The 25,074-nt window shown below is 41.1% G+C and overlaps 1 protein-coding gene and 1 pseudogene across 1 annotated transcript; both read right to left on the bottom strand.

Moving 5' to 3' along the window:
• Positions 1-753: 753 nt before the first annotated feature.
• Positions 754-3,998, bottom strand: LOC127680409 (oogenesin-2-like; annotated as a pseudogene).
• A 15,827-nt stretch (positions 3,999-19,825) lies between these two features.
• On the bottom strand, positions 19,826-22,379 carry LOC127680407 (PRAME family member 12-like). Its single transcript, XM_052175871.1, has 3 exons — positions 22,093-22,379; positions 21,214-21,795; positions 19,826-20,441 (listed from the first exon to the last, which is right to left on the bottom strand). Exons 1-3 carry the CDS (start codon positions 22,377-22,379, stop codon positions 19,826-19,828), a joined length of 1,485 nt encoding a protein of 494 aa, XP_052031831.1.
• Between the last annotated feature and the right edge of the window lie 2,695 nt (positions 22,380-25,074).

Here is a 25,074-nt window from a genome sequence, read left to right as displayed (position 1 = left end):
TTGAAAGGAATTAGAACTCCTCAGAGTCCATAATTAAGGTTAAAGGGACGAATGGTGTAGTTTAACGTTGACCAGACTTCCTGCTAACAAAGATAAGCCTCCCTCCCTACATTGCTGATGCCCCGATCTGCATGTACTGCTTGCTGATGTAACCACGTGCCAATTTCTCCTGCCAATGTTTGAATCAGCCAATCGTGTGTAAATGGGCCAAATCCCCCTGACTTTTCCTATGTAGACCCCTGGTTTCCAAGCCTAGTGGTCGATTCCTCTGTCTCCTGTGTGAGATACTTGTCATCCCGGAGCTCCGATAGATCCCATTTATTAGACCAGTTACTGAGATGAAAGGAACTGCACAAATCTGAGATTGACCTAATTATGGTGATGAGGAATGAAGAAACTGGACACAGATACAGAAATGCTGGGAATCATTAGCTCTGTGCTCTGATAGAGACATACCAGTACCTCAGTAAGTCAACACCTGTATTGTGTGCAGTCAACAGAGGGGAACAATGTCTTTATGGAAGGATACTTTTATTGTAACACACTCAAACTATAAAAATCCTAGAGGAGAAAAGAGTACTTGAAACCTTTGGCAGATGAAAAACTCACTCACAAGCTGTGAGGACAATCTTGTATTTCCTCTGTGTCTCAGACTTTTAGGTGATTGACATTTTCATGCTCCTTTCAGAAAAGGATTTTCGTTTAGGATTTCATCGATCCCCAGTGCTAAGACTCAATTTGTCTGTTCAACAATCAACCACGTAGGTTCTTTTCAAAAAAGCAACATTGGGTATCCAGATCATAAATATAGGACCCACCACACTTAGAGCATCAGTTTGTGAAGGCAAAAGTGACCTTTTTGGGCTTTCTTTTGGCCCTGAGTATATCCAGGAGTGCAGGTCAAAAATTTTCTAATATGTCTGATAGTATTATATCCCTGATATCATAGCACTCCAGAGGGTACAGTTCATCCATTAGTTGCCTAAGCTTGGCTGTGTGGTGTAGAACTTTTGTTCAGTAAAAGCACAGAAAGTTCATTATCATAGAAATTGATTTCTGTGAGATGGGAACATTGCCTTAGGGCAGGCAGCAGACATCAATCTGATGTTCTCCCATTCCACATGACTTCAAATGCAGGTATTCCAGGGTATATCTACCTCTCTCTAGGAGACACACAAGAGGTTCAAGGAGTAAATGACAAAGTTTTATCAATAAGATTCAGACATTTGAGCTCAAATATATTCAGGCAATAGGGCAGGTAATCCAAGTCTGATTGTGAGAGGTAACATCTTGTGATGCAAAGTGTCTCCAAGGGCTTCTTTAGGCACTTGGGGAGAGAAGAAATGATTGATTTCTGGCAAATAGTATTGCAGAGGGTTGATATGATTGGCCGGTAAGCAGAAGACTTTCTCCCAAACTCATTCTGACTATATAGTGAGGTCAACCACAACCCAAGACATGGCCTTCATTTGTCTGCTCACACAACCTATACCATGCTAGTAAATAGCAACATGATTCAGGATATTGCAGGAAACCACACCAATGGTTATATCAGGCCAACTTGGTGCATATAGGAAGGCCTATCTATCCCAAATAAAATTCAATAACTTCCTAGTGCTATTTTTAAGAGTTCTCAGAGGTTTTGTTCCTGCAAGGTCCATGATCCTGTCTTCATCATGAAACCCAGTGTTGCATATTACTCATCTACTCAACCAATTTCTTGACTCAAAACATGAACAAAAAGAGCAATGCTTATGCCTGGTCATATTTATCTTATCATATAGCTCATCTCCTCAGATAGGCTATGTCTTTAACTTTGCTAGATTTATGGTGTCCAGTCTGACATGGACTCCCCAGCTTGCAAAACAAAACAAAACAAAACAAAACAAAACAAAACAAAACAAAACAAAAGACAAGGAAAGAGAACAGCAATGAAAAGAGGTCTGTTTTCTCTTGTCTACTTCTCTGTACACTCTCAATCCTTCCTTACCTGAAGAATTCTTTCAGGTTGCCCTTTAAAAAAGGGACATCATATACATAGAGTTCCCAGAGAAGATGGTGGAGTGTGGGAAGTAGAGAAATCACTGTGATTACTTCCTCCTCATCAATCTTTTCAGTACAACCCATACTGATGGTACCTTTGATTTCATCTAGACTGAATGAGAGAGGATTGTTCATCTCTTTCAGGTAGGTGTTAAGAAAAGCCAAATCCTCCACTATGTTCATAGCAACCCTATTTATAATAGCCAGAAGCTGGAAAGAACTCAGGTATCCCTCAACAGAAGAACGGATTCAAAAAATGTTGTATATATTCACAATGGAGTACTATTCAGCCTTTAGAAACAATGAATTCATGAAATTCTTAGACAAATGGATATAGCTGGAGAACGTCATACTAAGTGAGATAACCCAGTCTCAAAAGATCAATAATGGTATGCACTCACTAATAAGTGCATATTAGCCTGGAAAATTGGAATACCCAAAACATAATCCACACATCAAATGATGTCCAAGAAGAACAGAGGAGTGGCCCCTGGTTATGGAAAGACTCAGTGTAGCAGTATAGGGCAATACCAGAACATGGAAATGGGAAGGCGTGGGTGGGGGAACAGGGGGAGGGAAGAGGGCTTATGGGACTTTCGGGGAGTGGGGAACCTGAAAAGGGGAAATCATTTGAAAAATAAATAAAAAATATATCGAATAAAAAGAAAAGCCAAATCTTCTAGGCAAAGACAGCATAGCTCCTGATCTTGGATAGTCTGCATGTACAATTTTGAAGATTTCTATGATTGTGGCTTTGGTTAAGCCCTGAATTTTCAGCGTTCTACAGCATAAATGAATGGAATCTTTTCTCTGCTGGGCCACTGCAACAAGTATGTGGCACATTCTTCAAGGCTGCGCTCCATGAGTTGCAGTTGAGATGTCACCCACAATTCTCTCTCTCTCTTTTTTTTTATTATTTTCTATATTTTTTTGTTTACATTCCAAATGATTTTCCCTTTCCAGGTTCCCCCCTTCCCATCTCAATTCTTTCTTCATCCCACAGTCAGGAGTGTTTTCCAATGCCTGTTTCTGTTTTATGAACTCTTATATGCCTTCACCTTCATGGGAATCCAGCCCATATCCCACAGAAATAGTAGTCTCTATCCCTCCAATTCATATCTCTGAATTTTTATCTAGAAAATGAGGGAGAAATGAGTATAATTTTTAGAAGGTAAAGGACAACACATCTTACAGTTTGATTCCCTTCCACATCTCACACTTCAGCTTTTTCTACCACAATGTTTTATTCCTCTGCCTAGAATCAAACCCAGAGCCTCATGCTGAGAAAATGAATAGCATTCTTTGCAAAAAGGGCATCTTTAGCCCTGTCCTACTTCCCTTAATTCCAGTCCAACCTCATTTCACATTAAACTTTTAGGGATTCAGGAAAAGGACCATTCCTCACTGGATTTTTCTACATTTTCTATCTCCTATATTAGCCATTATTTTTCCAGATAGCTGAGCCTGAGCCCAAGGCTCTACACCACTCTAAGCCTCTTCTCCCAGTAAAGAACTTTCCTGACAATGGCGTAAAGAAAAACTTGAAAATCAGAAGCCTCTCATCCACAGTTGGCCAAATATCCTCTGTCCCTAATTGCTCATTCTCAGTACTCAGAGAAACTTTCTCCAACCCCAGGTGATCCTGCCTACCTGGAGTGAACTGTTTTTGAAATCAGTATATCTAGCCCCTCAAGAACAACCTGCAAAGTGTCTAGGCAGAGGGTCTTTATCAACATTCCTACAGAAAGGTATGGGATGGGCCACACAGGTATCATGGTGGTTAAGATCTTTGTATGACCATTAATGAAGGCCTCCTCAAGTGTCACTGGGAACAGCCTATTGGGCAGATCCTTGAGAGAAGAAACGTCCAAGGCCTCCTCACTCAGTAGCCTCTGTCTTGTCAGTTTCACCAGGGTGGGTGGGGAATAGACATTCATTGTGTCTTTTTCTAAATTGTCATCCTATGGGAGCAGGGGGAAAATATACCATTAATGACAATAAACTTAGGAAGCCTTTCTGCCAACACTGTGTGGTGTGGGGGCGAGATCACTAGAGCTGAGTTTACAGAATTCAGATTACCAATTTGAGCACACTCAGTTGTTTTGCTTTTGTTTTTGTTTTTGTTTGTCTGTTTGCTTAGATAATGTCTTTACAGAACTTGCTATATCCTTGACTGTCCTGAAACTTGCTGTATAGTCCACAGTGGCCTGTACTTCACAGACAATTAATTGCCTGCCTCTGTCTCCAAAGTGCTCTAAAGTACATATGTGTTCCATTATTGCTCAGCCTGTGTCAACATAGCATGTCTAATCCAAAAATGCTTGATCCGGCCTGTGCTGGTTTTAAAGCCATAATTATCTCTGGTAGTGTGAAGTGTCTCCAAAGTATTCTAGTTCCCAATGGCTACATCCAAATGCAGCCACAGCTGGGGAACATACATCCTTCTGGGAAGGGACCAAAAGGAACTTTTAATCCTCAGTCAAGAGTTGGATTATAAATAGACTATGCTTAGCTCTCTAGGCCCTCGAAGAAAACTAAAAAAAACCAAATTCCAAATTCTCCATAATTTCCATTTATCCAGATACATTGCCTGGAATGAGTTCCAGCATCTTTGTAATTCCCATCATTAGTTACTGACATCAATCTTTGATCATGACCCATACAGGACTTGTGAAAAGGTGTTGGATCCTTAGTCATCAGGGAAATACAAATCAAAACAATCCTGATACTTCACCTCACACCAGTCAGAATGGCTAAGGTCAAAAACTCAAGAGAAAACAGGTGCTGGCGAGTATGTGGAGAAAGAGGAACACTCCTCCACTGCTGGTGTGGTTGTAAGCTGGTACTACCACTTTGGAAATCAGTCTGGCAGTTCCTCAGAAAACTGGGAATGATAATACCAGAGGACCCCACTATACCATTCCTGGGCCTATACCCAGAGGATTCCCCAGAATGTAAAAGGATACATGCTTCACTGTGTTCATAGCAGCCCTATTTATAATAGCCAGAAGCTGGAAAGAACCCAGATGTCCCTCAACGGAGGAATACATACAGAAAATGTGGTATAACTACACAATGGAGTACTATTCAGCCATTAGAAATAAGGAATTCATGAAATTCTTAGACAAATTAATGGCAGAACATCATCCTAATTGAGGTAACCCAGTCTCAAAGGAACACTCATGGTATGCACTCACTGATAAGCAGATATTACCCTAGAAGCTTGGAATACCCAAGACACAATTCACATATCAAATTATGCTCAAGAAGAAGGAAGGAGTGTTCAATGGTCCTGGAAAGGCTCAGTGCAGCAGTGTAGGGGAGTACCAGGACAGGGAAGTGGGAAGGGGCGGATTGGGGAACAGGGGGATGGAAGAAGGCTTTTGGGACTTTTGGGGAGGGGGGATCTAAGAAAGGGGAAATCATTTGAAATGTAAATAAAGAATATATCAAAGAAAAAAAGAGAAAAGAAAAGGTGTTGGTAAAGTTCCAAGCTTGAGGTCCACAAACTACAGAGGTGGAGTAGGAAAGAAACACTAAAGTTAGTAATCCTTCAGTAGCCATTGGCGTGGTCTGTAACTCCTTATAAAGCAACCAGAAAGAAGAGATTATGAGGTACATATCATAATTCACATGCCAAAAACAGAACAACACTAGCTCAATGTCATACTTAATTGGTTACTTCTACAGCAGCAGAACAGCTAGCCTGAGACATGCAGAAACAAAATGAAAACCAAAAAAATGTAAGAAAAAGGACCTGAAGTTTACATTGTAAGTTATATTCAATTTTTTATTGAATAGTTAATTAAGAAAGGCTGGCTTCTTCCTGAAATTTTGAATACATCCTGGGTTCATTAAAAGAATATACCATGTATCAATTGATAGAAATATTTTGCTTGGGTTTGTTTGTTAATTGGTGTGCTTTGTTTTGCTTCTTTGAGACAAAAGAGCATATCTATAGCTGTTTAGAACTTGCTATATAAATTAGGCTGCCATTAAACTTATATACTATCCACCCTCTGCCTTACTGTTGCAGTCAGGTGTTGGTATGAGAAGAGACGAGGGAGGGAGACTGTGGTTGTGATGTAATGTCCATTAAGATGAAATGTACATAAACATATACACAGAACTATACTCTATATACACACACATATATGCACGTATGTGTATATACAGGTTTCTTCCTTCAAGTTTGAGGACATTTTGAGTTCCATTAAAATAAGAGATTACTTATCAATGAGGAGATGCAAATACCATTTCTTTTTTGGTATTATATGTTTGCTAGTTTTACATTAGTTATCTAGTTGTATATCTATCAATTTATTTAATATATATGAGTGTATTGTCCCTGTCCTCAAACACCCCTGAAAATGGAATCAAATCCCATTATAGGTGGTTGTGAGCCATCATGTAGTTTCTGGGAATTGAACACAGTACCTCTGGGAGAACACTGAGTGTTCTTAACAATTGAGCCATTTCTCCAGACTTGTTTTGCCCTTTTAAAAGATGCATAGAATATCTGACTATTTTGACACTCACAGCTTTCCTCTGCCTTCCTGTTGCTGGGATTAAAAGCACACCAAAGAATTCCAGGCTTAAAGTGACATAAAGATCATCACTCAAGGCACTTTGAGTAACTCACATCTGACACTCCAGTGTAGAGGGCCTAGAATTCAAGGTCAGCCTGACATTTTTAGTGAGACTGTCTCAAGAAAGAAGAACAAAACTAAATAAAATTAAAAATCCCCACAGAGGGCTGGAGAGATGGCTCAGCAGTTAAGAGCACTGACTGATCTTCCAAAGGTACTGAGTTCAAATCCGAGCAACCACATGGTGGCTCACAACTATCCAAAATGATATTTGATGCCCTCTTCTGGAGTGTCTGAAGACAGCTATAGTATACTTATATATAACAATAAATATCTTTTAAAAATTCTCAACAGAAACTACTAAGACCCAGTTAATAATCAGATGTAATTGAGAACACACTTGGATATTCTAGTTAAGCAGCCCTCAGGAGAATAAGGAAGGAGAATCTTTGTGAGTTTAAGGCCTGGCAATCTTTTCTTAAGTTACATTTCATCCACTGCTCCCTCATCCAGTTCCTCATCCATTTTCTACTCCAGCTTTCCTCTAAGAAGTTGCTACCCGCTAAACCCTTAGGAATTCCCCTTATCAAGGGTCTCAATTCTTTCCCACTGAAGCTAGACCAGTGGAACTCTGCTGTATATGTACTGGGACTCTGGAGGAGCTTGTGTATGCTGCCAAGATTGGCAACTTAGTCTCTGGGAACTTCCAGGATTCCAGGTTATTTGAGACTTATAGAATTACTATGGGGTCTCCCTCCTCTTCAGCTTCTTCAACCCTTCCCCTAATACAAAGTTACAAAAGTCTTCAATGACCAAGAAGCACTTAAAGAAAGGTTTAAAGTCCTTAGTCTTCAGTGAAATGCAAATAACCATGATCTTCAGATTTTACCTTACAACAATCTGAGTGGCTAAGATAAAAAACTCCAGTGACTACACATGCTTGTGAGGTTGTCGGGAAATAGAACGCTTCTCCATTTCTGGTGGGATTGAAAACTGATGCAACCACTCTGGAAATCAATCTGACTGTTCCTCAGAAAGTTGGAAACACTTGATGAGTCAGCTTTACCATTCCTGGTCATATACATAGAAGATGCCCCACCATACTCCAAGGACACTTGTTCCTCTATGTTCTTAGCAGCCTTGTTTGTAATAGCCAGAATCTGGAAACAAAGCAGTCTAGACCTCTGTGTTTGATGTGATTATTGGTCATGGTACCAGTTTCTCAGTTTGTCTTGTCTGGGTGCTAGTTTTGTTTCTGGGTTACTGTTTGATGTGTGGATTTGCAGAGTGTTGGCTGAGTGTTTCCTCTTTTAAAGACCTCTTTGTTGGGTATGTTCAAGGGGGAATGCTTGCTAGTGTTGAAAGCTGGAGGAAGAAGAGGCCAGTAAGAGATGATATTAGTAATCCACAAGGAGACATACTCAGGAGAAAGGTTAAGATACTTCTTGTGTTACAGTCCTGTGGTAGAGGCAACTGTGAAAATTTGGTCTGTGATAAGAGATCGTATGGTACTCTGTGAACTCCCTTCCTTGTCTTCTGGCACACATTGATGTTGTTGAGCAGGAAGTTTTTGCCTTTGTGGGGACTGTGACAAGGAAATGAGGGAGAAAAGAAAGGCAGGTGGGGATTGTTGTATCAACAAGGAGGCATGCACAAGGGGAGAGGAATCTTCATCTACTATTCTGGGACAATGCTAAGGGCAGATGAGACTTGAATCTACTGTAATAGAGAGTGGGGTTGATCTTTCTACAGAGTAACTAGTCTACTGGCAGTCAGGGCCTGTGATTCAACAGGGAGGATCTGCCAATAGGAATGTCTCAGCACAGAGATGAGTTTGTAAAGTCCAAACTATTTTGTTTTTGAAAGTGCACTAAGTCCACTTGAGTAAACATCTCATGACAAACCTTACTTGTCAACATCCAGTCAAGATAAAAATAGTAGGGTTAAACTACACATAGGTAACTAAGATATCATACAGAAAAAAAAAAGAAATATAGCCAACCCATCATGGTTATCAGATGGTTTTGCCCCATAGTTTAGTTCCTTCAGATAATGCCGGACATGCAATTTTGAAAATATTAAGTTGCTGAACCTTATTGAAATTCCTCAGTCTTGCTGTTGCTAAAGTAATTTTTCAGCACCTCTAGACTCAGGCTTAGTTTAGACCCAGGCTCTCATTTAACAGCTAGATCCACTCTATATAACCCATGACAGAAAGCTCAAGTCAGCATCCAGGGTGAAATCAGGCTCTCCCTACCCTGTTTTGCAGGGTGGAAAGGACAAAGACTTTATATTCCACTCTCCTGATCAACACTGTTCCCATATGTGACTCTGTAGTTTTGAACTTGGAACTGTCAGTAGATGGAATGTTGTTCTTCATCCATTCCAGCAAAGTCAGCATATCTTCCTTGGGATAGCAATCTTACTTCCACGTCTGTGGGGGAATCTGCTTTTTCCATCACCTTCCAGCTGTTTTAGCCACATCTCTGGTCACACTGTCTTGAGATCACGGGGTTAAATACGCCAAATCCTAGGGCAGCACAGCCTCTGAACTCCCCATTCTAGTGTATCCTTTCCTGCCATGAACAAGGTACAGTTCCCATTTTGTTCTGTCTCAGCCCCAACTCCAACTCCCTCCTGCGGTAGCAGGGGCTCCTGTAATAGATTTGGCTAGATCACTGGTTTTGTGTTCTTACAACTTCCTCACTCATTATTTTCTCTGTGTCCTAATTGTGTTCACTTCTCAACATTTCAGAGCTGCAGTCATCTGATGGAGCCTCAGTTGAGTGTGTACTCTCATCAGAATGGCTGGTTGTTATATCTGTGAGAGATTATATTGATGATTGTTGTGGGAAGGTTCTTCCACCTAGGGTGGTGATATATTGCTAAGGAAGTGGGCCTGGGCATGGGACAGTGACCAAGCAATAGCGCAAGCCAGGAAACAGTGTTTATCCTTCAGTTTTATAGCTTCATTTTCGACCTTCAGTTTCTATTCTAAGCTCTCAGAATGATGGACTTGGATCTCACAGAAACATGCACAACAACCATTTATTCCCTGAGATGCTTTTGCTGAAAGGATTCTATCATAGTAGCAGAGTAGCAAGTTAGAACAACAACAAAAACAACCTTAAATGGTAGCAAAATGTGATTTTTCTGATGGACAGAATCTATACTCTCTTTTGGAGGAATGTGGAAAATATGAAAAACTGAGATAGCAAAACTAATAGAAAGCTGTACACGGTGTTTAATTGTTTGTTCTCATAGGACCTGGAAGATTGTAGTTTTGACAGTAATTCAGCCAGAGGAAATTGAGGTCATATTATTCAGTGGAAAATAGACTGTAAAAAGTTTTGCTAGAACTCATTTGTGTTTTATTTTGGCCTCCTCACTCAGGAGCCCGCACACCAAGGCAGGCAGATTCCACCATAATGGCACTGTCCTTCTCCCATGCAATGGGCAGGGCAGTCTGCACTGGGCCAGGATTTTGTTCAGTATTCTTGCATCAATTGTTCTGAAGCTCTCCTTCCCCACTAAACCCATCTGGTCCTGGGCTTTTTTTTATTCAATATATTCTTTATTTACATTGCAAATGATTTCCCCTTTCCTGGATCCCCCCTCCCTGAAAGTCCCATAATCCCTCTTCCCTTTTTAAAGGGAATGTATGTTTTCATGTGACCTTTTTTCTATCCACTTCTGTTTTTTATATGTATATAAAAGCATTAGGAAAACAAGTAGAATCAATAATAAAATATTAAAGTGAATTTTGGTGGGGGAATTTAAGTTTACTTTAGCTTTTCAGTTTTCTCTTTTGCATCTCTTTCTGTACCAAACATGGATTCCTTGTGCAGTTTAGTCAAAACCTCAAGCTGGACAAATAGTCTACACAACAGGTATGGTCTAGAATGTGTTATAGTTTCATTCTAAATCCTATGGATTTAAAAAAAGATATTTTTTTAATTTTTTTATTCGATATAATTTATTTACATTTCAAATGATTTCCCCTTTTCTAGCCCCGCCCCCACTCCCCGAAAGTCCCATAAGCCCCCTTCTCTTCCCCTGTCCTCCCTCCCACCCCTTCCCAGTTCCCCGTTCTGGTTTTGCCGAATACTGTTTCACTGAGTCTTTCCAGAACCAGGGACCACTCCTCCTTTCTTCTTGTATCTCATTTGATGTGTGGATTATGTTTTGGGTATTCCAGTTTTCTAGGTTAATAACCACTTATTAGTGAGTGCATACCATGATTCACCTTTTGAGTCTGGGTTACCTCACTTAGTATGATGTTCTGTAGCTCCATCCATTTGCCTAAGAATTTCATGAATTCATTGTTTCTAATGGCTGAAAAGTACTCCATTGTGTAGATATACCACATTTTTTGCATCCACTCTTCTGTTGAGGGATACCTGGGTTCTTTCCAGCATCTGGCAATTATAAATAGGGCTGCTATGAACATAGTAGAGCATGTATCCTTATTACATGGTGGGGAATCCTCTGGGTATATGCCCAGGAGTGGTATAGCAGGATCTTCTGGAAGTGAGGTGCCCAGTTTTCGGAGGAACCGCCAGACTGATTTCCAGAGTGGTTGTACCAATTTGCAACCCCACCAGCAGTGGAGGAGTGTTCCTCTTTCTCCACACCTTCTCCAACACCTGCTGTCTCCTGAATTTTTAATCTTAGCCATTCTGACTGGTGTAAGATGAAATCTTAGGGTTGTTTTGATTTGCATTTCCCTAATGACTAATGAAGTTGAGCATTTTTTAAGATGCTTCTCCGCCATCCGAAGTTCTTCAGGTGAGAATTCTTTGTTTAACTCTGTACCCCATTTTTTAATAGGGTTGTTTGGTTTTCTGGAGTCTAACTTCTTGAGTTCTTTATATATATTGGATATTAGCCCTCTATCTGATGTAGGATTGGTGAAGATCTTTTCCCAATTTGTTGGTTGCCGATTTGTCCTCTTGATGGTGTCCTTTGCCTTACAGAAACTTTGTAATTTTATGAGGTCCCATTTGTCAATTCTTTTTTTTTTTTTTTTTTTGACATTTTTTTTTATTTGATATAATTTATTTACATTTCAAATGATTTCCCCTTTTCTAGCCCCCCCCCACTCCCCGAAAGTCCCGTAAGCCCCCTTCTCTTCCCCTGTCCTCCCTCCCACCCCTTCCCAGTTCCCCGTTCTGGTTTTGCCAAATACTGTTTCACTGAGTCTTTCCAGAACCAGGGACCACTCCTGCTTTCTTCTTGTATCTCATTTGATGTGTGGATTATGTTTTGGGTATTCCAGTTTTCTAGGTTAATAACCACTTATTAGTGAGTGCATACCATGATTCACCTTTTGAGTCTGGGTTACCTCACTTAGTATGATGTTCTCTAGCTCCATCCATTTGCCTAAGAATTTCATGAATTCATTGTTTCTAATGGCTGAATAGTACTCCATTGTGTAGATATACCACATTTTTTGTATCCACTCTTCTGTTGAGGGATACCTGGGTTCTTTCCAGCATCTGGCAATTATAAATAGGGCTGCTATGAACATAGTAGAGCATGTATCCTTATTACATGGTGGGGAATCCTCTGGGTATATGCCCAGGAGTGGTATAGCAGGATCTTCTGGAAGTGAGGTGCCCAGTTTTCGGAGGAACCGCCAGACTGCTTTCCAGAGTGGTTGTACCAATTTGCAACCCCACCAGCAGTGGAGGAGTGTTCCTCTTTCTCCGCACCCTCTCCAACACCTGCTGTCTCCTGAATTTTTAATCTTAGCCATTCTGACTGGTGTAAGATGAAATCTTAGGGTTGTTTTGATTTGCATTTCCCTAATGACTAATGAAGTGGAGCATTTTTTAAGATGCTTCTCCGCCATCCGAAGTTCTTCAGGTGAGAATTCTTTGTTTAACTCTGTACCCCATTTTTTAATAGGGTTGTTCGGTTTTCTGGAGTCTAACTTCTTGAGTTCTTTATATATATTGGATATTAGCCCTCTATCTGATGTAGGATTGGTGAAGATCTTTTCCCAATTTGTTGGTTGCCGATCTGTCCTCTTGATGGTGTCCTTTGCCTTACAGAAACTCTGTAACCTTATGAGGTCCCATTTGTCAATTCTTGCTCTTAGAGCATACGCTATTGGTGTTCTGTTCAGAAACTTTCTCCCTGTACCGATGTCCTCAAGGGTCTTCCCCAGTTTCTTTTCTATTAGCTTCAGAGTGTCTGGCTTTATGTGGAGGTCCTTGATCCTTTTGGATTTGAGCTTAGTACAAGGAGACAAGGATGGATCAATTCGCATTCTTCTGCATGCTGACCTCCAGTTGAACCAGCACCATTTGTTGAAAAGGCTATCTTTTTTCCATTGGATGTTTTCAGCCTCTTTGTCGAGGATCAAGTGGCCATAGGTGTGTGGGTTCATTTCTGGATCTTCAATCCTGTTCCATTGATCCTCCTGTCTGTCACTGTACCAATACCATGCAGTTTTTAACACTATTGCTCTGTAGTATTGCTTGAGGTCAGGGATACTGATTCCCCCAGATTTTCTTTTGTTGCTGAGAATAGTTTTAGCTATCCTGGGTTTTTTGTTGTTCCAGATGAATTTGATAATTGCTCTTTCTAACTCTGTGAAGAATTGAGTTGGGATTTTGATGGGTATTGCATTGAATCTGTATAGCGCTTTAGGCAAAATGGCCATTTCAACTATATTGATTCTACCGATCCATGAGCATGGGAGGTTTTCCCATTTTTTGAGGTCTTCTTCCATTTCCTTCTTCAGAGTCTTGAAGTTCTTGTCATACAGTTCTTTCACATGTTTGGTAAGAGTCACCCCAAGATACTTTATACTGTTTGAGGCTATTGTGAAGGGGGTCATTTCCCTAATTTCTTTCTCAGCCTGCTTATCCTTTGAGTATAGGAAGGCCACTGATTTGCTTGAGTTGATTTTATAACCTGCCACTTTGCTGAAGTTGTTTATCAGCTGTAGGAGCTCTCTAGTGGAGCTCTTTGGGTCACTTAGGTAGACGATCATGTCGTCTGCAAATAATGATAGTTTGACTTCTTCCTTTCCAATTTGCATCCCTTTGACCTCCTTATGTTGTCGAATTGCCCGAGCTAGTACCTCAAGTACAATATTGAAAAGATAAGGAGAAAGGGGGCAGCCTTGTCTGGTCCCTGATTTCAGTGGGGTTGCTTCAAGTTTCTCTCCATTTAGTTTGATGCTGGCTACCGGTTTGCTGTATATTGCTTTTACTATGTTTAGGTATGGGCCTTGAATTCCTGTTCTCTCCAAGACTTTAAGCATGAAGGGATCCTGAATTTTTGTCAAATGCTTTTTCAGCATCCAATGAAATGACCATGTGGTTTTGTTCTTTGAGTTTGTTTATGTAGTGGATTGTATTGATGGATTTCCGTATATTGAACCAACCCTGCATTCCCGGGATAAAGCCTACTTGATCATGGTGGATGATCATTTTGATGTGTTCTTGGATTCGGTTGGCAAGAATTTTATTGAGTATTTTTGCATCGATGTTCATAAGGGAAATTGGTCTGAAGTTCTCTTTCTTTGTTGGATCATTTTGTGGCTTTGGTATCAGCGTAATTGTGGCTTCGTAGAAGGAATTGGGTAGTGTTCCTTCTGTTTCTATTTTGTGGAATAGTTTGAAGAGTATTGGTGTTAACTCTTCTTTGAAGGTCTGGTAGAATTCTGCACTGAAGCCATCTGATCCTGTGCTTTTTTTGGTTGGAAGACTTTCTATGACTCCTTCTATTTCTTTAGGCATTTACCATAAATTTCTTACCTCTAGCTGACCAGCATCAATTATCCCAGCAAAGCAAAGACTCACTTTAGTAGTTCTGGTAACTTTTAAATCACAGATAATAACACTTCTGCCTCAGTTCACTAGAACCATAGAATCTCAATTCAAAATAACGGAGTCCTGATAGAAACTTTATATTTTATTCTAAATCTTTACATGCTAGTTGTCTGTCTTCTGCAGTGTTTCAACATCCTAATCTTGTCTTTCATTCTCCTCAATAACCTACCATTGAGCTCTCAACACTCAATAGCTTTGCTAGCCCTATATTAAAAAAATCCACCGAAAATTCTCCCCCAAACATGGTCAGGTATATCTCAGCAGTACCCCAATATGCTGGTATCAACTTGTTTAGTTAGAGGTTTTGTTAGTGTGAAGAAATATTAGGCACCAAACCAAAGTAGGAAAGGAAAGATTTTGTTAGGCTTACACTTCCATATTACTTACTATTCATCACCAAAGGAAATCAGGACAGGTACTCAAATATGACAGGAATCTATAACCAGGAGTTGATGCAGGGGCCATGGAGGAGTGTTGCTTACTGGCTAGCTCCTCATAACGTGCACAGCCTGCTTGCTTATAGAAGTTAGGATAGTACCATCCACAATAGACTTGGCCCTTTCAAATTGATCAGTAATTGAGAAGTGCTTTATACATGGGTCTCATGAAGACATTTCACCAATGAGCTTCTTCCTCTCTGATGACTCTCTTTTGTGTCAAGTTGTTAAAATGTCAGCATCCTACATCTTACAGTTCATATTGGACCTTTTCCCCAAGCCTGTAGGAGGAGTTAGAGAGACTCCTCTAACCATTGCGGTATGGCCCCTCAGCAAGCTTGCACACATAAAAGCCCTTTCCCAGATGAACTCTTAATGGCCTAAGATTTGCTGGTGGTCTATTTCCAGAAGCTTCTTTCTGCCATTTGACACTACACTCCCTAAGACAGTGGTACATGCGATCAACTTTTGTTTGGACCTCTCTATTTTGCTTCAGTTGCTCTGGAACACCTGATTCCATTGTCTTAACTCTGGATTCCAATACCAAACAACCATACCCTTCTCAAATCCAATGTATTTTTGTTTTCAATTTTTGTTTTTCAAGTCAAGGTTTCTCTGTATAACAGCACTGGGTGTCCTAGGTTCCTTTTATACACAAGTCCTGCCCTCATCAAATCCTTATTTTAACATTTGTTTTTATTTTTATTTTTCTATACTTACTCAAACCAATTGTTAATATATTTTATCTGGAAAGACAAAAGGAATTAATGTTCTGTGTGCCACTTTAGACTACAGTCATTCCTGGATATTGCTTGAAAATGTACTGGATTTCTTTGTAGATTATATATTATCACATATGGACCAGATGTCAGAACATTCAAATCAGCCAGAAACTGCAGCATCCATCATTCTACATGACTGATGGCTACTGTGACTAAGACTCTTAAGGTTCTTTTTTTTTTTTTTTTGGATTTGGGTTTGGGTTTTTGAGACAGAGTTTCTCTGTATAGCACTGGCTGTCCTGGAGCTCACTCTGTAGACCAGGCTGGCCTTGAACTCAGAAATCTGCCTGCCTCTGCCTCCCAGAGTGCTGGGATTACAGGTGTGCGCCACCACTGCCCCACCCTTAAGGTTCTTAAGATCCGTTGGAGTCACAGGTCTTCTAATAAAACACTGACTGTCCCAAGGAGTGACAGATTAGATTTGTATACACTCACCATGCTCACCCACATTAGTCCAAGAAGGTTAATGAAACTGACAGCATCAAATGTGCCATTACTAGGTTACAGATATTAGGGATGTGGTAAATGCAGGAACACCTTGATCACATACTCCTTGAGCACTGACTGAGTATTACTGACATGTGGGTAGAGCATCCAAAATATTTGCTGGGAAAAGTTTTCACCTGCTCTTCACTTAGACAACAAAGTCTGATTGTGGAACACTAAGATGGCTCAGTGAGTGAGACTTTGCCACACAAGTTCATAGCCTATAGTGTGATCCCTGAAACCTCCTATGGAAAGAAAAACTGGCCCTCTCAAGTCTTTTTCTGACACACAGGAAGGCATGCACATGCAAACACACACACACACACACACACAAATGCTCACATATAACCACACATAAGAACACATACACATGAACTCACACAGAGAAATGCTCACATACATAACACACACACTTAAACCTCATATATACTCACACACATACTAACATAAGCACTGTAATGGCTATTACAGTTTGGCAACTTCATTTTATCTAGAACAAACTACAATCAAGATTCTGAGGGAACACCTGTGATCCAGATCTTGAGGCTGGAAGACAGAAGTTTCTGACCTGGATCTAGAGGCATGGTGAATAAGTAAAGCCTAGGTAGTCAGGCAGTGGTGGTACACACCTTTAATCCCAGCACTTGAGAGGCAAAGGCAGGTGGATTTCTGGGTTTGAGGCCAGCCTGGTCTACAGAGTGAGTTCCAGGACAGCAAGTGCTACACAGCGAAACCCTGTATGGGAGAGGGGGAAAGAAAAGCTTAGGTGCAGGCAAGGTAAATCACACCTTTAATCCCAGGAGACTGAAGCAAAGAGGTCTCTGAACTCAAGGCAGCCCTGGGCAAAGTAAGTCCTAGATCCAGGTGTGGTGACACACACCTTTAATCAGGGCCACACCTTCTATTGGAGGCCTACATATGGACATTAGAAGAAGGAAGATTCACTCTTGTTTGTTTGCTTGTACTTACTTGACAGCACAGCTCTAGAAACCTACTTCTACAGAAGACTAGTGCAAGCAAGTAGCTCATGGGCCTGAGAAACTAGTAGATTCTTGGAGTTCCCATTCACGGCTGCCCATTTTTGGGTTAGTTGCACTACAGACTGTAAGTCATCACAATAAATTCCTTTAATATATAGAGATATTCCATAAAATCTGTGACTCTAAAGAACCATGACTTATATAAGTACATACATACTCAAACTCACATACTCTGAGAAACACACACACAGAGTCACACAAGTCATACACTGAATGATAACAAATCAAAGCATATACTGAAAACATGGCTGTGAAGATTTATTCTCCTGAAGGTCTTAAGATCAGAAAGACTGGGAAGAGCTTTCTGAATAGGTGCTGATGTTCCTCAAGAGTAGAGGACTGAACTAAAGGGGTGAGCAGGTGGGAGGCATCTCTAGGAGGAGACAGAGTTCTGAGATGATGGAGGCACCCAAGAATCAATGGGGGTGACCTTATTTGAGACTCACTACATTGGGGAGATGGAACTTGAAGAGGGCATTTCCTGTAGCCAGGCAGGAACCCCAGTGGAGCAATAGAGACATCAACCCACCAACAAAACATTTTTTAAAAAGATTTACTTATTATATGTAAGTATACTGTAGTTGTCCTCAAACACCCCACCAGAGGGCATCAGATCTCATTGTGGATCATTGTGAGCCACCATGTGGTTGCTGGCATTTGAAATCAGGACCTTTGGAAGAGCAGTCTTACCTGCTGAGCCATTTCGGCAGCACCAGGAAATAAAACCATTTTATTTTTATGGTTTTATGAGACAGGGATTTGTGTGTGTGTGTGTGTGTGTGTGTGTGTGGTATAGGCTGTCCTTAAACTTACTCTGTAGACCAGGCTGGCCTTGAACTATGAAATCCATCTCACTTACCTGTGCTGGGATTAAAGGTGTGCACCACCACTGCCCAGCAAAAATTTGACCCAAAATGTATCCTGTCTAAAAGGAATGCAGGTGTTGGACAGTGGTGGTGCACGCCTTTAATTCCAGCACTTGGGAGGCAGAGGCAGGCAGATTTATGAGTTCGAGGCCAGCCTGTTCTGCAGAGTGAGTTCCAGGTCAGATAGGGCTATTCAGAGAAACCCTGTCTCAAAAACAAACAAACAAACAAACAAACAAACAAAAACAACAAAAAGGAATGCAGGCACAGGGGATGGGGCAGAGACTGAGGGAATGGTCAACCAATACCCTTCCCATCTTGAGACCCATTCCATGGGAAGCACCAGTCCCTAACACTATTAATGATACACTGTTAGGTTTTCAGACAAGTTCTTCTCGTCCTCTGAGAGCCTCTACCTTTCAGCTGACTCAGACAGATACAGACACCCATAGCCAAATAGTGGATGGAGCTTGGAGACTCTTATGGAAGAAAATTATGAAGGCTTATGGGCCTAGAAGGGGATAGGAACTGCACATGAAGGGCAGAGTCAACTAACTGGGCCTTTGAGGTTCTCAGTTTCTGAACAATCAACCAAAGAACATACATAGGCTGGACCTAGCCCCCCCCACCCCCATATGAGCAGATGTGCAGCTTTGTCTTCATGTGATACCCAAAACTGGAATGGGGGCTACCCCAAAATGTGTTGCCTGTATTGGGATGTGTTCTTCTAGCTTGGCTTCCTGATCTGAACTCAGTAGGATAGGAGGCACCTAGCCATGAAGAGACTTCAAATGCCAGGGTGGACAAATAATGGCGTGGGGGCACCCATTCATATGAGAAGGGAATGGGGGAATGATTGTGGGAAGGGATGACCAGGAGGGTGGCAGTGAGTGGGATGTAAAGTGAATAAGTTTAAAAAATAAGTTAATAAAAAAGAAAAAGAAAAGAAAAAAACAAGAGTGGAGGAACCTTGTGTCCAAAGGTACTTTAAGTCTTTTTTCTTTGAGGTCATGGCAAGAATCCATACATTCCCTAACCCAAGGGACGTATATATCCTGAGAGGCAACCACAGTTGTCAACCAAAAACACTTGAAATCTTCCAGCAAATTCCACTGCCAGCCAAAAATTCAAATATCTGCCAGCGGTCTATACCAACCTAGTACTGGAGTCAAAGGTATGTACCACCACAATGTTACTCATTTTATTATTTAAAATATATTAATTTTTATTTCTTTTTCATCATGTTTATGGTATGTCTATGTGCAGAAATGAACACGTCTTCCCAGAGACCAAAAAATGACAGATCATCTGAAGCTAGAGTTACAGGTGGTCATGGGAATGAAAAATAAAACAATCCTCCCCAGGAAGAGCACCAAGCAATCTTAAACTTTGAGCCATCTCTCCAAGAGAATCTTTGTTGTGTTTTGATCAGGATTTCAGGAAGCTGAAGTGTATATAATCTTGAAACATGGGGCATGTTATTCTGAAAATTCTGGGAAGAAAGGGACAGAGAGAAGATTACACAAGAATATGTGAAGGGCAAACCCAACAGTGAATACCATATTCAAATCTCTATGAGTGTGTCAAGGTGGGTCTGTAATGTTAACCTTGGACAGAATTTAAGCCCTCATTCTCCAGATCAGTATTTCTCCTTCAACTATGACCCAATGAAACAATCGTCATTCCCAAGTACCTCCAAAAAATGCTGAAATACACATGCTTTATCTGGAATGAGTCACTTGAGTTCTGGCTTTCCTTTCTCAGAGTCCAGAAGTGACCACTCTCGTTGCCAACAGAAACATAGTGTGGCCTCCATGTTGTAGACACAGAGTCCTCCACAACCTGCACAAATGTTACTCACAAAGCAGATCTCTTTTGGCTGACGTATAACATTGAGTGTGACCATTAGCTCAGAACAATATTGTGCAAATTTTTGTGGGAGGACATTACCTAATTCATCATAGACCTCATAGGGTGCAGAGTACATTTCCTTGGTCAGCTGTCTCAGGTTGGCAGTGTGCTGCAGTAGCTTCTCCAGGCTGTTCTTAGATAAGAAGTTCATCTGAAAATCAACCTCAGTGAGCTGGGTGCATTGGCTCAGAGCAGGCAGGAGGACATCGATTTGGAAGTCCGTGATCATACAGCCCTTCAACTCTAGCTTCTGCAGTGTAGCTGTCAGTCGTTTTAGAAGTCTTCCTAGAAATTCATGACTTAAATTTATAAAGTCGATGCCACTCAGATCCAGGTGTTTGAGCTGATAGACTCTTGGACACTGGGACAGACACCTCATATCTGATTCTGACAGCTTGCAGCGAGTGATTGCAAGGGTCTCTAAGGGATTCTCTAAGCACCTAAAGAGAGACAAAGAAGATCATCTCCTTAAACTTCAATAGAGGTACACAGAGGGCAATGATTCCAAGAAAAGAGGCTATTTATGTCTAAGGTCTTTATGTGCTCATAATGAAACTCAAGATTAGAGTGCTCCCTGATAGAGAGTACCCAATAAGTCTTGTCACTATAAGCAGAGGACACACAACACCATCATGACTGCTTTTGCCTGAAGGTCTACAGTGCCCTCTGCACTTACTAGCATAATACTACATCAGAGGACAAATGATATCAGAAAGTGAATCCCAGTAGGACTGTCTTGGAAAGACCTAGAACCATTCCCGTGTGTGACAAACTTGAGAGCATGAGGCCCACCTCCATGGCATGGACTTGGTCCTGTCAACAGAGTTCCCAGAAGCCCCAATGATCCTCAATCATTACTCAGCCCCTTCCTGTGCTTAGATGGCCTCAGACTCATGGGGAGACAGAAGCAGATCAAAAGTCTTCATACAGTTCTCAGGACAGAACTGACGTGGGGCAGAAGGTGGTTTAAGCTTTTGTAGCCTCCATAGATCTGTTTTTGCTACATCTGGATCCTAGCAAAGAACTTTTCTAAATAATGGACACATACCTGATAGTCTGAGTTTACTGAAGTGAGAACTCAGGATGTAGAGTATCACAAGGTCAAATCTGTGTAAATCCAAGATTGTCAGGGAAGCCACAGGTGTGCACTGACCTTTCATGTAACATAGGCTTTGATCTGGCCCCTGGATAAAGCTCACTATCCTTACTCACCTGAGCACTTCATCCAGATGTTCATTCACAAAGCAGACGTCATTCAAATAGAGATGCTGGAGCTTGTGGAGTTTGGAGAAATGGGGAATGATCATTCTTATACACCGGTCTTCCATGTCTTTATTTCCAGACTGTTCCAAAGATATGTGGACATTATTGAGAAGGAGTTTTTGAAGGTTTCTCATCTGGCCCAGGTCAGAGGCTATCATTGCAAGAGTGTCCAGGTTGAAGTGTTTATACACTTCCAATTCCTGGATAGAACTTGGCTCAACTATTTCCAGAAGATGCCAGGGGTTGTAGTGAGGGTTGGGCAAAAACATCACCTTCTGACAGTTCACCTGTACATCTTTTCTCTTCTTTGCCCACTCATAAAAATATTCATTGTATTCAACTGTATGCCTGGGATTCACATAAAGGTTTATCCACACAGTCACAGCCTGTGTTCCCCATTGTATGGGATGATTCCTCAATAATTGTGTCTCGCTAAAGTCTGGAGGGCAGGCACCATCCTCTATTCCATCCCACACATTCCAGAAATTATCGTTGGCATCTCGTAAATCAAGCACTTGTAGGTTCCACCTCCTGTGGATCAAATGGGAAAAATATTCAGATGACAGAAGAGACAATGTGTAAACAGATTTGACCTACAACACAAAGACCCTTAAATCCATTCCTCGAGGGAAGAGGCTGGGACAAACTCATTGCATATTGCTGCATCTCTTCTCTGCTATGCTGTACACAGCACTTTCCCTTTTCTTAGTTTCTCTCCTCAGAGATAGTGACATCAGAAGTCTCAGATTCAACTTGGACCACATTGTGAATACTTTCCTCAATCCATACACTTCCCTCTCATCCCCATGCTCCCTTGGTGTCTCTTACCTGGGTCGAACTTTTTGTCTCATCAGCAAATCCAGGCCATCCAGCATAGCCTTCAAGGTCTCTAAGTCAGGAGTCTTCATCAGAGCTCCCACAGGAAGGCATGGGAAGGGCCAGGCTGCCACCATCTGCCTCAGGATGTTATGTTGTTTGCTGCTAAATGCATCCTTGAAGAGTGGTGGGAAGAGCTCCTCTTTCATGTCTTTTAGAGCATAGATTGTCAAGGCTTCATCTTTCAGCAGGCTTTGTTTTGCCAGCTGCTGGATCGTGGGAGGGGTCTTGAAGTTCATTATGACTTTCTTGTGGGGAGATACTATGGAAATAGGGAGATTTCAGGTAAAACACATTTTAGCTTGCATCTTTCCCTACTAATTATTCAAATCAAACTCAGTCACTGTTCAGGCAATATCATAAACCTGTATTTCCCATTAGACAATATCTATTTTTCTAAGAGACACGTTTCCCTTAAGGGCCTTCTTGAGATTCAAAAGCACCCATTTCAACCCAATCATTCTATAGCTCCCTTGCTGGGAAGCTGGTATCAAGACAGTTGATCTGAACTCCACACTTTTGTGTGAACCCCTCTACATTATCTCTGATAACCCTAAGAAGCAAACTTAAAGGTCCCATACCCAATCTATATATGAATTAAATCAATGGAACAGTTTGGTAGAAGCTGTGATATGGATTTTGTTACTTTGACTTCCTTAAGTTTTAGACCCTGTAGCCACACTGAGCTGTAGTGTGTTGTTTAGAAGACTGAACTGTGGAAATTGTCAATTTAATGCTTCCATGGGTTTCACAATTTTCATTTTCTCTCTAAATCTATAATCATTGTGAATTAGGAAATTTTAAGGTGTACTGAAGATATTGGTAAGAAAATAAGGTACTTCCTCAATGGGCCAAGTCCTTGAATATTACATACTTGGCTCTCTATAAATGGCACAACTTGAGGTCTCAGAACTTAGGAGGGGAGGCAGCAGAATCAGTCTTTCATGACAGCTATATATGGAGTTCTAAGCTAACCTGAGTTAAATCACATTTTCTACTTCAAAACAATCACACCATACAACGAATCAAAAATTACAATAACCAAATATTAAAAATACTAAGATGAAATGGGAGGCTGGCTGGCTGGGTGAGATGGGGCATCCTGATGGATTGAATGACTTACCTGACCTTCACACTTCTTTCAGGTTTTCCCATTCTAGCAGGAACAGGCAGTCACTCCAGGCTCCAAGCCTCAGACTGTCTTGTGCAGCCATACTGAACCTTATATGCACATTTCCTCACACCTTACCTTTTTAGGCCCACCTCTCAGAAACAAGCTACCACCTGATTGGGTCATAAAGCCTCCACTCATTTAATTATTTTGACATTTACATCTTTAGCTAGATTTAATCACATTTCTATGTGGGAATGTTTAAAATCAGAGATTCTGGTTAAGGTCTCAAAGCTTACAAGATGTTTCTCCTCAAACTCTGAGCTCTGAGATTACTTACCATAATGAACTACATATTTTGGAAGCTTCTTCTCTGTTTGAGACAGAGTTTTCCTGTGTAACTGTGGCTGTCTTAGATGGAACTCACCATACAATCTGGGCTGGTTTAAACTCATTATATAGACCCTGCATCATCTTTCCTTATAACTGAAGTATTAGGTGGGTTTGAGCCATAACACCTGGATTCTCTTTTGCTCTACTTTCCCACATTGCATCATGGGAGACTTACTGTGCTGATCAGAAAGGGCCTTTTCGTGAAGCAGCAGTACTTAGGAGAAGCATGAATGACATCAAGGCACACAAGATTACATATGAGTGATTGTTGAGAAGCAATCACAAGTGAATGGATGAAGAACAGTCATTTCACCTTTTTCTGGCTTTTGACTGGAGTTAGAATGGGGCAGGTTCAGGTTGTCCCTATCATTTGTCTCAGTTCACAGTTTATAAAGTGCTTTGAGCCCTGGGTCTGGCTACACATTGTTGACTAGCCGATTTCTTACCTCCATGGGGAGGTGATTCTAGAGCCTGCTCCTTCTTTTCCCACTAATTCCTGCAATGGCCAATGAGTGGTAATCTTGATACCACTGTGTATGGATACTTGTGGTATTCTGAGCTTGAGTGGATTCTATACAGGTTTCTCAGGGGTCTAATTTTTGCCGACTCATCTGAGGCCTAGGCTTCTAAACCTTCCACTGCAGTTATATCAACCAATTAAACTAATCCTCACAGAACATTTTCAAAAGGAATATTGCATATTCCTAAACAGGATGACCTGTATTCCAGGCTCGTTTCATATAGAATATAAAAAGGAATGGCCATGAACATCCACATCTTCTATCCTCCACCTCTCAATCTGCTGGATGCATATGGAGTAGGTTATGAGCTGGGCCTGGATTCAGTAATCTAGCCTTGTGCCCTAGTACCGAAGTCATTGTTGAAAATCAGATAAGTCACCTCAAAGGTCCTTAGTTATTTCAGGAGAGGGCAGGCTTGGAGGTGTACACCTGCCTCTGGGAGGCACAGGGCTGAACAGAAGAACTTCACTGCAGTCTGGTTACATAGTGGTAACGTATCAGAGCGGGGTACATCTGGGTGACAGCAACAAAAAGCCACAAAGGATCTGCCAAGGCCCAGGTGTCCATAGTGGTGTCATGTTCTGAACACCTGTGGGTCTCAGAATCCTACCAAGCTGATCTACATCTTCAGTCATTGACAAAGTGAGATAGGACCCAGATCTCAGTCACAGAGTCTCTCAGAATTGCAAGTAGCCAAAATGGCTCAGAGAGATTCCTTTCTTCCTCAGATGAGCATATTAAGCATCTTTTATTGATCCAGTCTCAGTGTTGTATGAGGAAGGCTAAAGAAAGACCATTGCAAGTTCATGGCTTGCCTTGTGAATAAAGTTAGTTATATGGAACTCTGGGATTTTTGTTTTGTTTTTAAACCAAAAATATAGAAACAACCAGGCATATTGATTCTCATTT

This window comes from Apodemus sylvaticus, chromosome 3 (assembly GCF_947179515.1).
Source record: "Apodemus sylvaticus chromosome 3, mApoSyl1.1, whole genome shotgun sequence".
Lineage (NCBI taxonomy): Eukaryota > Metazoa > Chordata > Mammalia > Rodentia > Muridae > Apodemus > Apodemus sylvaticus.
The sequence above is the reverse complement of the archived record's forward strand: the minus strand, read 5'-3'. Positions and strand labels throughout refer to the sequence as shown.